Source organism: Leptodactylus fuscus, chromosome 3, assembly GCF_031893055.1.
Source record: "Leptodactylus fuscus isolate aLepFus1 chromosome 3, aLepFus1.hap2, whole genome shotgun sequence".
NCBI classification, from domain to species: Eukaryota; Metazoa; Chordata; class Amphibia; order Anura; family Leptodactylidae; genus Leptodactylus; species Leptodactylus fuscus.
The window spans coordinates 36,371,079-36,385,769 of NC_134267.1; the positions used below are offsets into that span (position 1 = coordinate 36,371,079).

Consider the following 14,691-nt stretch of genomic DNA (forward strand, 5'->3'; position numbering starts at 1 on the left):
CTAATATCAGATTGGTAGTGGTCCAGCACCCATCACACCTAATTAGTTGTTCGAAGAGACAGCGCCATTCATTGTATTGTGGTTGTGCTTGGTATTGCAGTTCAGCTTAAATTCCTTGAATGGGACCGGTGTAAGTGTGACTGATAGATGTGATGTTATATGATAGATGTGTTATTCTAATGCGTTTTCTGGGTCTTGTTAGTCACATGGCCTTTTCACAGCTCTGTCTCATTTGAGTGATACCAAGTGAGTTTGCTATGTAAATGTATATCACCATACATTGAAGAGGTCACAGCGCTCATCCAAACACTGTGGTCTCTTCAAACAGATGATTATTGGGAAGAATGGGAAGTCAGACCCCTGCAAATCTTCTATTGGTGACATATTCTAAAGACAAGTCATCAACTATTAAGAGTGGAAAACCCCTTTAAAAGGAATCTGCTACCAGAACCCAGCCCCATGGATAGATAGGTTATGGTCACCAGAATCAAAGAGTGTTTTCCCATTATGATTTGGTGACTCCAAACTATTGGTGAACTATTTGGAGCAATAATGGTGCTGCCGTTGCGTCATATAGGTAAGCGGCAGTGCAGTCATTGCTCCCAATAACTAATTCACATATTAACAAAATTGGTGAAATCTCAGCAACGGAGGCAAAGATTCACAAGGGTAAAGCAATGTTTGATTCAGGTGACCCTAACCTATCTATCTTGGGACGGCATTGATGCTGGCGTCTAGTGATGGACTCCATTTAACAACCAGATGTTACTCATTCTACACACTCCTGACCCCCGCCAAAGAGTGATGTCATAAGTGGATGAAATACCTTATGATCGCTCAGTTTATGGTAACGACTGGTGTTGACACCGATCCTGTGCATAGATATATATTTTTTTTTTAAATTTTAATATAGCAAAGCTTCCCAGTGCTTTAGATGGTGCTTTCATTGTGCACCAAGGGAATTTTCATAGATTTTATGATATTCTAACCATTCTATCATATGTTCTTTAGAATGAGATCCGTAAATTGGCGTATATGAAACGCCGCAAGATGGCAGAAGCATTTAATACCTTGAAGGTACAAGAAGGATCAGAATTTGTCATTCCAGAAACGCCATGGTTAAAATTAGTAAAGTTGGTGGCACCGGACATCAGTAACTCCCACAGACAACTACTGTTAAAAGTATCTAAAGAAGATAACCAAAGATATGTGGGTGAGGAAGAAAAATGGATCAATTTAGTATTTTCATTTATTTATTTTGAATTATTGTTTTAATGCAGTCTTCCAGTATATTGTATTCCATGGCTCTGATCATCACTGATATTACTGCTACTGTATTGTTCTACAGTCTCATACACAGGTTAGGTTGTGTGCTCAAAGGTTACTTAGTGAGGATTCTTACAGGCTTGGTGTGGCGCTGTGTGTACAGAGCTGTAGAGTGGGAGTCCTGTTACCCACAAAACTGAACCACAAGGAATGAGGTTTTATAATACTTAAGACAAAATGAAAGTTCAGCCAGATACGCTAGGTTCACATCTGTGTTTGGGTTTCTGTTCAAGGGATCCACTTGGGGACCCCCCTAGAACCGAAACCTAATCCGCTTTAAAAAAGTGGTCACCTGTGGAAACCCATGGACACCGTAGGCCATAAGGAGGTCCGCTGGGTTTCTGCCTGAAGTAGGTTCGGGGACAGAAACCCCAAATGGAGTTTCAGGTTTCCGTCTTCTGCCGACAGAAACTGGACAGGAGACGGAAACCCGGCGGTTAGTTTTCACTTGAATGGGTTTGCAAAGTGACCGCCTGTGAGCGTCTTCTGCCTGCCATTTTTTTTAACCGGACACGAAGTCAGACATGCAGGAGTCTGATATTTTATAGGTCCTGCTCTATAAATATCAAAATGGAACATTGGGACAAAGCATCAGAGCACCCTCGGGGCTGCATACTTGGTCGTGTGCATGAAGCCTTGCCTGGTAGTCTGCAGCAGGGAACAGGTTAATATCAGTATACCTAATCTGATAATGTTTCCATCTACTATATTCTCTCTCAGGAAAGGAAGCTTTTATACGCTTGGCTGACTTGCTAAACATTCAGGTGATCACTATGAAGGCTCGTATGCATCCACTTGAACGCTGGATGCCTCACCTGTACAGATGTGCCGCAAGTCGCTTTATCCGCAGGGTCGTCCTTCACAAGTAAGTGCAAATAATTCTTTCTGCAGTTTCCACACTATAGATTGTTTTGCACTCTGCTCAGCTATTTTTTATTCTTCTTCTTTTTTTTTCCCAGAGGCTTTGTATATGCTTTTGATGTCGTCATTCTAGTAAATGCAATTTTCATTGGCCTGGATGACAAAAACCCATTAATATCCAATGCAGAGTGGGTGTTCCTCTGTCTCTATGTCATTGAAATAGTTCTTAAACTCTACACGCACGATCCCAGATCCTTCTTTGCAAAGAGCCAGTTTTGGAATTGGTAGGTTTGCTTTATGTTAATCTTGGAGTAAAAGCAATGGCAGTCTAAAATGTCTAGACCCAGGGTCGGCAACCTTCGGCACTCCAGCTGTTGTAAAACTACAACTCCCAGCATGCATACTTGCTCTACTGTTCTTGGAACTCCCATGGAAGTGAATGGAGCATGCTGGGAGTTGTAGTTTCACAGCAGCTGAAGTGCCAAAGGTTGCTGACCCCTGGTCTAGACAGTCTAAAAATGTGCTACATTTATCATTCAGCATAACAACCGTTGTTAAATCTGGTGCAGTTTAAAAGTATTTTTCACGCTGATAACCTATCCACACTCAGACCCTGTACAGATCAAATGTTCCGGCATCCTCCAGGCATCAGAAGCTGGTGCAGTGGACAGGGAAAGCTGCAGAGATGCATCAGCCATATCCATTGCATAGTCGTGGTTCTGGGGAATTGCAGCACCTGTGGATAGGCCGTCAGTATGAAAAATCCATTTGGGATCAGAAAACATCTTTTAGGCTAAGGTCCCACGTTGCAAAACGCAGTATTTTTATTTTTTTGAGCCAAAGCCAAGGATGGGAATAGGAAATATATAGGAAGTTCTTATACTTCAACCTTTTGCTCAATCCACCCCTGACTTTGGCTCAAAAAACGCAGCAAAATCTGCAACACAAAACGCTGTGTATCCGCAACGTGGTTCTTTAGCCTAAGGGGCCATTCACACGGAGTAACGCGGCGCTGATTCTGGCACGATAACTGGCGTAAGAATCAGCGCTGCAAAGCAGAATCCCATTGACTTCAATGGGTTCCTTTTAACGCGTGTAACACATTGAAATCACTGGGTTAAAAAGCCTCCCATTGAGTTCAATGTGTTACGTGTGTTAAACGGAACCCATTGAAGTCAATGGGATTCTGTTTTGCAGCGCTGAGTCTTACGCGAGTTATTGTGCCAGAATCAGCGCCGCGTTACATCGTGCAAATGCCCCCTAAGTCTTTGCACCGTCTTACTTTTAGACAGTGTTAGTAAATCTGCACCGGTGCATCAATAAGTCTACTGTGCAAGTGTTTGGTAAAGTATATTTTTGCTATTGTATTGGCTTTATGTATACCTCTCTGTCATGAGTTCTCAGCGTAAATGCTGATAGAATTACTTCATCGCCAGTTTATATATTCAGTAAATCCACAGTATCTGTAATGGTTATGGTTAGCAGCAGAAGGTCTGCAAGGCCTTATATAAGTGACCTATCCTTTTATTGAGTCATTAATATAAGATTGTTGGGGGCCGACACTTGACCTCCACACCGATCAATGGTTCTCTGAGCTGTGACTGAGCCAGAAGAGGTGTCTTTGTACATTGTGCAGTGACCAGGCCTGATATTTGCATTTTGTAATATACGCAGGTAGACTTGGAACCTATTCCTTGCAGATACCGGGATATTACTGCAGATATATGTAACTATATGTTGTATAGGTAAAAGGGGTGTTCTATTACATTTTTTAACACCTGCAGAGGTTTATAGTAGTAAAATATGTATTGTATGTAGTTATTGTATATTATATATTGTATTGTGTTGTATATTTCATATTTTATGTATTGTTGTATATATATAAATATGTATCTACGGTCATTCAGGGATCCAGGGGAGAGTCTCCATTTGGGAACAGGGAGAATAGTTTCTTCTATAATCTATTAGCCGCTGATAGGTTTCAGTACTGTCATGGTCCTCACTGTATTTCTCTTGTCATTTTAAGGTTTGACACCTTCATCATCATTGCTGCTCTTATCGCTACGTCGGTGAACACGGCGCTGAAATCGGGTCTGTACAATTCTGTGTTTTATCCTCTACCCCAGTGTGTGCACAGCGGACATGGCAACTTTTTCCTTGTCTTTGTTTTCTTCCCTTCATTAGCCTTCTCCTATCTAACAGAGCCTGGTAAAGTGTGAACATCAGCACCTGATAAAGGGTGTCATCCACATGTCATCCCTGTAGTGACAACCGCATGCCTTCTGCTCATGTACAGTGTCAGCCACAGCCCCCCTAATCCTAATGTAATCGCCTCTTCTTGGCTCCATTCCTCTCACGTAGGTCTCCCGATCTACAGTAACGTTGTGATACTGCCACCTGCTGGTTGTAGTCTCATTCCATGCAAACCAAATATTTAATGACTAAATTCTAGTATCAGCATTATTGGGGAGAGGAGCGCCCCGTAGAGAGCCTGGTTATACCTAGCAGTGTGAGAAGAGCGCCCCACAGAGAGCCTGGTTATACCTAGCAGTGTGAGACCGTGCTCAACTTCCCCTTCACTTAGCGATCGATGACGGTTTTATCACTTGACCCGCACAGATCAAATATCTGACATGTCTTTATTATGTTGCAAAAGTTTTGTCAGATTGTAGAATACACTATAAGGAAGATCTGTCCAATCTCCTGATATACCTATTCTAGTAAATGACTGTATTGCCTACAGTATAACAATTTCACAAGAGGAATGGTATCGCCCAGTTACCTATATTTGGTTTCAATGTAATATATACTGTTTTATTATTTTTTTTATCATTGATAGTTTTTGGGCATGTAGCTGAATTTTTTGGAAAACTGTCACATTGTGGACCTGACATAATTGCTGAATATTGTATCTTTACAGTGAGTCTGTACAACAGTCAAGAGATTCTGGATATTGTCTTTATTCTTCGTGTCCTCCGGCTTATAAGAATCATTGACAGCATTCAGAGGTATTCTTAGTTATGTGCTGTCGCATATTATTAGTCCAATTGTTAGGTAAACTTATACAGATAATGGTTGCCAACATGACTACGCCTTAAAGGGATTGTGTGCCTTTGTACTGGTAATATCATTCAGAAGATGTTACTCCTCCATTGTGTTCGGAGAAGCGATGTTACCTCCTTGTACTTGTCTATACTCAAGATATCTTATTCACTGCTACACCAAACTACCAGCAGGTCCTTCTGAATGATTTAGTGTCTTTAATATCACTATACTAACACTGTCCATTATGAAGTCTGTACTCCAATGATGCCAATAAGTCTCATTAGACTCCTCTTTGGTGCTCCCTGTGCATGCGCAGCTCTTCACTGAAGCTGGGTTTTGCTGCACATGCGCCAGACTTCAGGTGCATGCACAGTGAAGCTGAAATGTACTGCCCTGGCTTCAGCAAACAACTGGGAAAATGCTGGTTAAAGGGGCTCTATCAGCAAAATTATGCTGTATGAGCCCCACACATGCGTGAATAGCCTTTAAAAAGGCTATTCAGGCACCGCTAATGTTATTTTAAACCATCCCCCCCCCCTTTAAAAAAAAAAAAAAAACCCATAAAAACATATATGTAAATCATACCTATCATCTTCTTGCACGCCTAGCTACTGCGCACGCTCCAGCGGCATTTTTCTAAATGGCAGTGTGCATGCGCCGGATTTGAACTGCTGTAAGAAGAGGGCGATGAAGCTGGGGAGGAGCCAGGACCGGAGGGCGTCGCCGAAAGAAGAAGAGAGAAGAGGTAGGCGTGCCAGAAGATGACGTCGGACCGTGGATCACCGCCCAGCATGCACGATAGTTATGATTTACATATATGTTTTTATTTTAAAACGGGGAGGGGGGGTTTAAAATAACATTAGTGGTGCCTGAATAGCCTACGCATATGTGGGGCTCATACAGCATAATTTTGCTGATAGAGCCCCTTTAAGGTTTTTGTTTTTTCATTTTTTTTTTTTTTAATCATGGTCACAGTCAGACATACTATAGGGGTATTTAAAACATTAAACTACCAGTCCATAAGGACCTGTTGGTGGATTAGTGCCCCAAATATACACACAGTATTCCTGTAAAGGGGTAATTCATGCAAACTGGAAAGACCAAGGAAGACTGGCGGTAGAGTAACATAAAAGAAATTATATTCACCTACCCCTAGTTCTCAATTCTAGTGTCTGGTCCCCCATTCCATTTTGTTCCATCGTACGTCCAGTTATAAATAGCTTTTTCATAAATGAATAGTACAGGTGAAGATAAGAAACTTTGTAGCATATCTTATATAGAGATGAGCGAATAGTATTCAAAACTATAGTTTCGAATACCTCGCTCCATAGGAATGAATGGAAGCGGCCGAACAGCAAGGGGTTAAGCGCCGGCCGCTTCCATTCATACCTATGGAGCGAGGTATTTGAAACTATAGTTTTGAATACTATTCGCTCATCTCTAATCTTATATTTATAAAAATGAGACCCCTAAAAGTTTATTCATTTTTTTTTACTTATATAGCGCCATTATATTCTGCAGCGCTTTGCAGACGTTGTTAGTCACTGTCCCACATAGGGCTCTTCCCTATCAGTTTGTCTTTGGAGCATGGAAAGAAACTGAAGTACCCGGAGATAACCCATGCAAACATGACGAAAACATACAAACTCCATGCTAACCACTGAGCCACCATACTGCCTGTAGCATATCTAATTAAGACAATATGTTTTCTTCTCCACTTTTTACGCAGTTACTTTCTCTGTATTAGTCTACGAAGAGCGAGGGTAGAAAAGACACTCAAAAAATTGCTGCTGTTTCACTCTACTATTCCTTACTTTTTAACACTGCTAGGTTGTAAATAAGAGGCTACTAATACACATAATAAAGCAATAAATCCATTAAGCAGCCAGCAGGAGAATCCAAATCCTCCCCTGCTCCATAGAGTTGTATGTGTAATGTATGTATAATATAAACAAGCAGTAAGATTGAAGATAAGGAGCAGGAAACCAGCTTAGTAAGTAGAGGAGGAAATAGATCTCCATAATAAAATCGATTACAGTTTATGATAATGTTTATAACTGGCGGTACATTTTAAGTATCTTAGGTGACTGCTACGGCCAATCACTGGCCTCATTGGTCACATATTGGGTACCGGTGATGTTACTGCTAAGACATGACCACTACCCCACATGTGACCGGTGAGGCCAGGGAAAGGCTGCAGTGGTCACCTGAGCCACTATACTCCCTGCCGCTCCAGGTGGCCCGATGCCCTGACAGAGGAAGGGGGTAGGTAAGTATTGCTTCTTTTTACTTTAATCCATGCCCAGTCCTCTCGGGTTTTCCAGTTTGCCCGGACAACCCATTTAAGGTTAAACCTTCCCTTTCATAGTTTAATTATTTTTTTGCAGGTTTCGGGTCATCATGAACACATTGATAAACATCCTTCCGACCATGTTGACGTTTTGTGGCATTATCCTAGTACGTGTCTGGTTTTTACTATTAATTCTATGTTATTATATATTTATTTATATAATTATTATAATATAATTTAGTAATATTTTTATTTTGTTATAACTGGAGCTTCCACTCCTTTTATTTTTTTTTTTACATTGTGTTACATAGTGTTACATAGTGTAAAATTGTGTTACATATTGTTGCTTCCACTCCTTTGTGACTATCATATACCTATCATTCTCTTCTCAGACTATATACTATGTTTTTGCCATTATTGGGATGGAAGTTTTCAAGTACAAAATCCGTTTCTTCCCTGAAAATTCCACCGAACCTTTTGCAAAGTCGTGTGGAGCAGAAGTCTTGAAGGATTCTTCCTTTGCCCTAAGCAAATACTGCAAGAATAACTTCAACAATTTGGGTTCGGCGTTTATTGTTCTAGTCGAGCTGACTGTGGTTAACCAGTGGCATGATATCCTTTTACCTTACTGATATTTTTTTTCTTTTGCTAGCATACTAATCTATCAAAACAACGATATTCTGCACTTACTATATCCTTTATGGCTACACATAGCAAGAAAAGTGTTACAGGACGCGTTTTTTACCGCAACAACCTTTCTGCTTCAATTATACCTATAAGGACAACGTTGGCGTTTCTGTAGGTATAATTGACATGCTGCGATTTACAAAAACACAAGCGTGTTTTTATAAAGCTGCTTTATGCTAATTTAAATGTAATTACTAAAACTTGTAAAAAATCATGTTTTATGTGTTTTTGGTGCAGTTGTAATTTTGATATATATCACATTTAATGATTACTTTCTTTAACATCCTACTTATTGCTACTGGGTTTGCTCTAGTGACCCATCAAGCAGCAAAATTGTATTTCATTGCTTTCCATGTGGTGGTTGTCATCATGATTATCAAGTAAGTGTTTCAGACAGGCAGTCGGTTTTTGGGTGGAACTTCTGCCAGTACCTGTATTTGGCTGTTTTCATCAGTCCCATAGATATTAAAAGGAGTGGCGTACTGTACAGGAAAGCCCTGCAGCCTTTCCATGCCAGACAAAGTGCTCTACATTGTATACGAGCTGTGCCCAATATGGCGGCTTAGTCCCATTCACTTCAATGGAACTACACTGCAGAAGGAGCACATGAAATGTGTACATGTTATAGGTAAAAAATATGCAAATCTATTCTCCTGGATGGAATTAGGAGAACAGAGTGCACTCTGTTCACCACCCTATAGAGGGCAGCATCCTTAACATCATGAACGACTCAGTTATAAAGTCTTTTAATCATGATGTGGATTTAATTGCCAAATCAGTATTTCTGTCCCAAAAGGAACAGATTCCCAGCTATTCTCCTAATTCCATCCAGGAGAATACATTTGCATATTTTTTACCCATAATCCCTAGCGGAGCAGGAATGACTTGTAAGTCTCCGTACTGCCTATGTAGGCACACACTCTCCCTGATGTGGACGAGTGTCCCCCGTACATGTTATATTCACTATAAAGAGGCTGTAGCCAAAGTGCCCATCAACTGGTCGGTGGGCGTGCTGGGAGTCAGACCCCTACCAATGTGATAATCACGAGGCTAAGTCATCAGCATAAACGTTTTGACACCCCCCCCCCCCCTTCAATTGTCTTAGGGAATGTTTACATGGAAAGCGAGACTGGGAATGTGAGATGAACTTCCTCTTCGCTTTCCACCCCTTCATCTTCCTGTAGTGGAACGCCAAAAACTGTGCTGCGGCTTTCACCCACTGAATACGCTCAGATGAATGAGACTAACAAGCAGTGTTTTCTGCCTCAGATTCTGCGGCAAGATTGAGCAAGACACTTATTATTGCAATGTCTTGCTTCGATCTCTGCTTCTCGTTGGAGTCCAATTTCGAGGCGGAATCAGCCTCAACATCCGCGCCCAATTACGCTGTATGAACATAACCGTATAAATTCACACAGTGGCATTTTTCAGGAGAATCCACCGGAATATTCCGCCACCCCGGCATTTTAAAGGGAACCCAAATCTTAGAAGTAGGAAATGTTTCTGCGGCAGAATTTTCATGGCAGGTTCCTCTCACCTGATCTTCCCCATTCACAAGGAAACAACATTTTACCTATAGATCAGAGGTATTCTGGTAATATACATGTATTAAGGAATTACTGATATTACCATTCCACAATGGTGGCTCTGAGATAGAGTTTCCCTTTAACCAATGACAACAAACCTTTCCGATAGTGAATGTTATATTTTTGTACTACTTTGTTTGTTTTGATTTTCAGCATATTTGTAGCCTTTATTTTGGAAGCATTTTTTGTGGAATATTCCCTGGAAAAAAGTGAAGTTGAAACTGCCATTGAAAAGAAGATCCAGGAGCTAGGAATGGCGGTCCAGGAGTGAGTGATCCGGCAGAGTTTGTTTTAAAGACTTTTTAGTTTGTTGTGTGTACAGGGTGTAATCTGTATATCTCTAAGTATAGAAGTCAGTCCCCATCACATCTGATTTCTCTATTTTCTCCACAACGCTGTGAGCCTTCAGTGGTGTGGACTCTCTAAGGGTATGTTCACACAGTTTTTTGTAGGTGGAGTTTAGAGGTGAGCTTCACAAGGCAGAATCTGCCTGAAGGAAGCTTATTATGGTTTTTATCCCATCAGCTAAAAAATGTGATGCCCATTGAAAAGAAAAATGGGAACGTTGGGAAGAATTTTTGAAGCTGACTAGGCCTCAAAAATCCACCTACAAAAAGTTGTTGATTTCTCTTTTTTTTTTTTTTGAAGGAGGATTTTGAGGCAGTATCCGCCTTAAAAAAACACATCCAAGTCATTTCAATGGAAGTCCTTTAGCATTTTTTTTTTTTTTTTAAATAGGCTAGAGTGGAAAACACAGCGATATGATCTTCAGGTGGATTCGGCCTACCGCAATGCGGTTTTTTTTGTTTTTTTTTTAATTGTTTTATTTATTTACCCTGTTTTTGCAAATACCACAAGTGTTTTATACAGTGACGTTTTCAGGTCCATACAGTGTGTCGGAATAATAATAATAATAATAAAAAACTGGCAAAAAATTCCCTGTATTTTTTTTTTTTTAAGTTTCCTACTTCCTGAAGATTTTTTTCAGTCTGCAAAAAACTCTGTATGAACATACCCTAAGAGCTACCAGTAGACATTGTGCCCCTTCTTGTGTGGACTGTACAGTGGATATTTTAAGCATCTGCCTAGTCACCCCATTGCATTTCTTATCCCGCTTTCCTATGACAGACCTTTTAACCTCTTAACGACCAGACACTTTAGCACTTTTGTGTATGTGCTGATTTATGTGTCCTGGACTAACAAAATATTTTTCTCTTTTTAATATGACACTTTTTAAAAAATGTTTTATTTTTTTTCCTATATTTGTTTGTTATATTAGAGGTAAATTGTACAAATTGTTAAAAAAAATACACTCAAAGAACATAAGAATTGTATTCTATAAATCTTTAAATATTATTGTATTATCTATGCTGCTGTAACACTGAATTTCCTCATGGTGGGTCTATAAAAGGGATGCTAACACATCTTATCCTACCTTTAGATGTCTTCTCTGCGCCGCCGTTTGGTAGAAATCTGGTTTTTCTTTGGTATGCAAATGAGTTCTCTCGCAGTACTGGAGGCGGTCCCCAAGGCTCAAACAGCACTGGGGGTGTCCCCAATGCTGCGAGAGAACTCTCCGGCGCCGCCTCCATGGGTTTCAATCTTCTAGATATGCGCAGTCAGCTCTGCCATCGGGCCTCGGGCAGAGCCGACTGCGCATGCCCACGGCCACAAGAAAATGGCACTGACTTACACAGTTACACGTGTTAGTCAGAAAAAAAGGGTATCCAATGATAGGATCCCTTTAACGGATTATCTTATCTTATTTCATTTTTGTATACATTCTTTTTAGAATCTTTTTACATCAGGTCTTATCTTATATGATTCTGTTATTTGTCAAACACAGGGGAGAGATTCCTACTGGGAACTTAATGGACAACATGGACAATTGTGAAAATGATCTTGGAGAGTTTGGTGAAGGGAGCCAAAAAGGACTGATGTTTAAAATTGCCTCAAAACGTATGTTTTTTTTTTTGTTTGTGTGTTTGTTTTACTCTCTTGAGAAATATATCCTATTATTATGTCACTGTCCCTATATTTGACATCACTAATATCTCTTCACGATAGAAACATAGCATTATATAAACTATGTTACTATAAAAAACAGAAGAATCCTGTGCACATTATGCAGGAAAAAATAACCCACACTTTTGCAGTTGGTTAAACTGCTGCGGTGTGATATCTTATCATGGAAGACAACAAAATCTAATGAAAAGACATAAAAAAATATTTTTCCAACTGACACTAACTGATGCTAACGGATATTAAGGTGTCCGTTTTTTTAACTGATCCATGTAATGATGCATTTTATTGATCTTGACCATTTTCCATTTTTATTAAGATTAGTCTGTGTATGGGCTCTACAATAAAATACGACGGGTTCCAAGTAACATTGCAATATCTGTTCCTATGGATGTTTCTTGGGTTCCAACATGATGTCACTTACTTGAGTAGCTGTCAACCATAGCCACCTTCCCATTGTCTCTTAATTATCCATTAAGAGATTCATGAGAGATGCTTAAAGGGGCTCTATCAGCAAAATCATGCTGCTAGAGCCCCACATATGCGTGAATAGCCTTTAAAAAGGCTATTCAGGCACCGCTAAAGTTATATTAAACTACCCCCCAGTTTTAAAATAATACGCTAAAAAAGAATGTGATCAACTTACCCATTGTGCACGGTGGGCGGGCATTCAGGGTGCGCCGTCTTCTTCATCACGCCTCCTCTTCCTGCGATTCCTCGGGTCCCGTCTTCCTCCGGCGCTTGCGAACTGACATTGCTAAAAAATGGCCTGGGCGCATGCGCAGTAACATGCTACTTCTACTACAGCTAATGCGCATGTGCCCAGGCCATTTTTTAGCAATGTCAGCAATGTCAGTTCGCGACTTAGATGGGACCCGAGGACATCGCAGGAAGAGGAGGCGTGGATGAAGAAGACGGCGGACCCTGAATGCCCGCCCACCGTGCACAATGGGTAAGTTGATCACATTCTTTTTTAGGGTATTATTTTAAAACTGGGGGGTAGTTTAATATAACTTTAGCGGTGCCTGAATAGCCTTTTTAAAGGCTATTCACGCATATGTGGGGCTTCATCAGCATGATTTTGCTGATAGAGCCCCTTTAAGATTTACATCTGCTATAACAAGCACGTCTCTCCATGCAAATTGACTTTTAGGCTGAGGCCCCACATTGCGGAAATGCAGCTTTTGTTGCTGTTTTTTTGAGCCAAAGCCAGGAACGTAGAAGTATAAGAAGCTTCCTATACACTTCCCATTCCTTTTGTAGCCCTACTTGGCTTTGGCTCAAAAAAACGCAGCAAAATCTGCAACAAAAAAAGCTGCGTTTCTGCAACGTGGGGCCTCAGCCTTAGAGAATAAAGGGAGCACTTATTGTTCTTGCTAACTCATACAGGTATCTAACATGCTTTATTATACCTGAAGAGGTAGGCATATTTCAGACAATATTCATATACATATTAATCTGCCATGAGATCTTTATTTTTCTAAAGTTTTTGGTTTGATTCCATTGTCTTCCAGGCTATAGGACAGTGGATGCCTTATTACAGCGCATGTTTGAGGCAGAAATACCTCCTGAAGATGAAGGGCCAGCCATGGAGGACATTTGGAATCTGTCACCGAATGACCTTTACATTGAGAATCCTACATTCAATTCCGCAGTCTAGTACCTAGAGGATAACAAGCCAAAACTGGAGTAAAGTGGAATACAGTAGTCTGTGCAGAGAATCGCAGAAGTGTCGCTGCTCACAGACGCGTTGTGTTTTCTAATAAAAAAAAATATCTATTTATTTTTATACAGAATAGCTTTTAGTTTGTAAAGAAAAAAAAAGACCAAATCATGAAAGGGTTAAAGTATTCACCGCGTCAGGGTAAAGGCACATCACCACTTGCTGGGCCACTTAGCACTTTGCCATAGGGCTCAATGGACATATTGGATCATCTATGTTTGACGTTGAAATCCACGTTTAATGCCCCCTATGTGGTATTTGCAGATGCCCAGGAATTGCCCCCTTTATGTGCAGTGCTCGGAGCTCTCTGCACTAAACACTCCCAGGACTTTCCTTTCCGATCCGAGTAATGGCTCCGGCATCCAGTCACGAGAGCTAAAGCCATCGCTGAGATGGAAGGGCTGAGCGTGTTCAGTGGAGAAGGTTTTGGGCACGGCCCACAAGAGGGTCACCTCCAGGGTACTTGCATTGCCTTGCTCCATTAATGAAGTGCATGACCACCTTAGGTCATTTTCCCCACCTTCTATACAACACGGTCAATAAATTGGTGACAGAATCCCCGTCTATCAAACTTCAGCATTGTATAGAAGAAAGGTTCTGCATCTTTCTTGTATAATTTTGTGTTTCAAATCTTCGAGTTATTAGTTTGCTGTCAGGGAATGAAAACACTTGGATACATCCAAAGGCTGCAAATCCACAGCTAAGCTAAGATGAGAAATGGATACAATTGTATACAAGGGGTTTATCATTTATCACGGTTTGTGTACCAGAACAAAAGTGCAAGTCATATTTTTTGCATAAAAATTGCAACTTGAATTTTGCACCTGCCCCAGTTTTGTGGTGTAAATCATGCCAGAAATTTAGGATTAAGGCCCGGTTTACTTCTGTATTTGAGTTTCCATCCACTTGGAGACGTCCCCGAACGGAAACCTATCCGCATAAAAAAGCAGTTACCTAAGAAAACCCATGGACCCCATAGACTATAATGGGGTTCGTGTGGTTTCTGCTCAAAAAATGTGGAGAGAATAGTGCTGCTTGCCCGAACGCAGATGTGAACCAGGCCTTAGCTCAGCAAGCATTATCTAGATTGGATACCATTGCACCATTCGGCTTAGGGTAAGACTAGGTATGTACCAGATTTCGAGCCTTTG

At 40.7% G+C, this 14,691-nt stretch overlaps 1 protein-coding gene across 1 annotated transcript in view; it reads left to right on the forward strand.

Annotated features, from left to right (window-relative positions):
- Window positions 1-13,499, forward strand: part of LOC142197285 (two pore channel protein 2-like) — a 32,493-nt gene extending 18,994 nt beyond the window's left edge. Inside the window, exons 9-19 of the mRNA XM_075267458.1 lie at window positions 1,012-1,213; window positions 2,047-2,191; window positions 2,286-2,471; window positions 4,214-4,278; window positions 5,108-5,195; window positions 7,620-7,689; window positions 7,915-8,134; window positions 8,499-8,589; window positions 9,949-10,062; window positions 11,642-11,754; window positions 13,332-13,499. Of these exons, the coding sequence (XP_075123559.1) occupies window positions 1,012-1,213; window positions 2,047-2,191; window positions 2,286-2,471; window positions 4,214-4,278; window positions 5,108-5,195; window positions 7,620-7,689; window positions 7,915-8,134; window positions 8,499-8,589; window positions 9,949-10,062; window positions 11,642-11,754; window positions 13,332-13,477 (1,440 nt within the window). The 3' untranslated portion in view covers window positions 13,478-13,499. The remainder of the gene's footprint in view (window positions 1-1,011; window positions 1,214-2,046; window positions 2,192-2,285; window positions 2,472-4,213; window positions 4,279-5,107; window positions 5,196-7,619; window positions 7,690-7,914; window positions 8,135-8,498; window positions 8,590-9,948; window positions 10,063-11,641; window positions 11,755-13,331) is intronic.
- The last annotated feature ends 1,192 nt before the right edge of the window (window positions 13,500-14,691 follow it).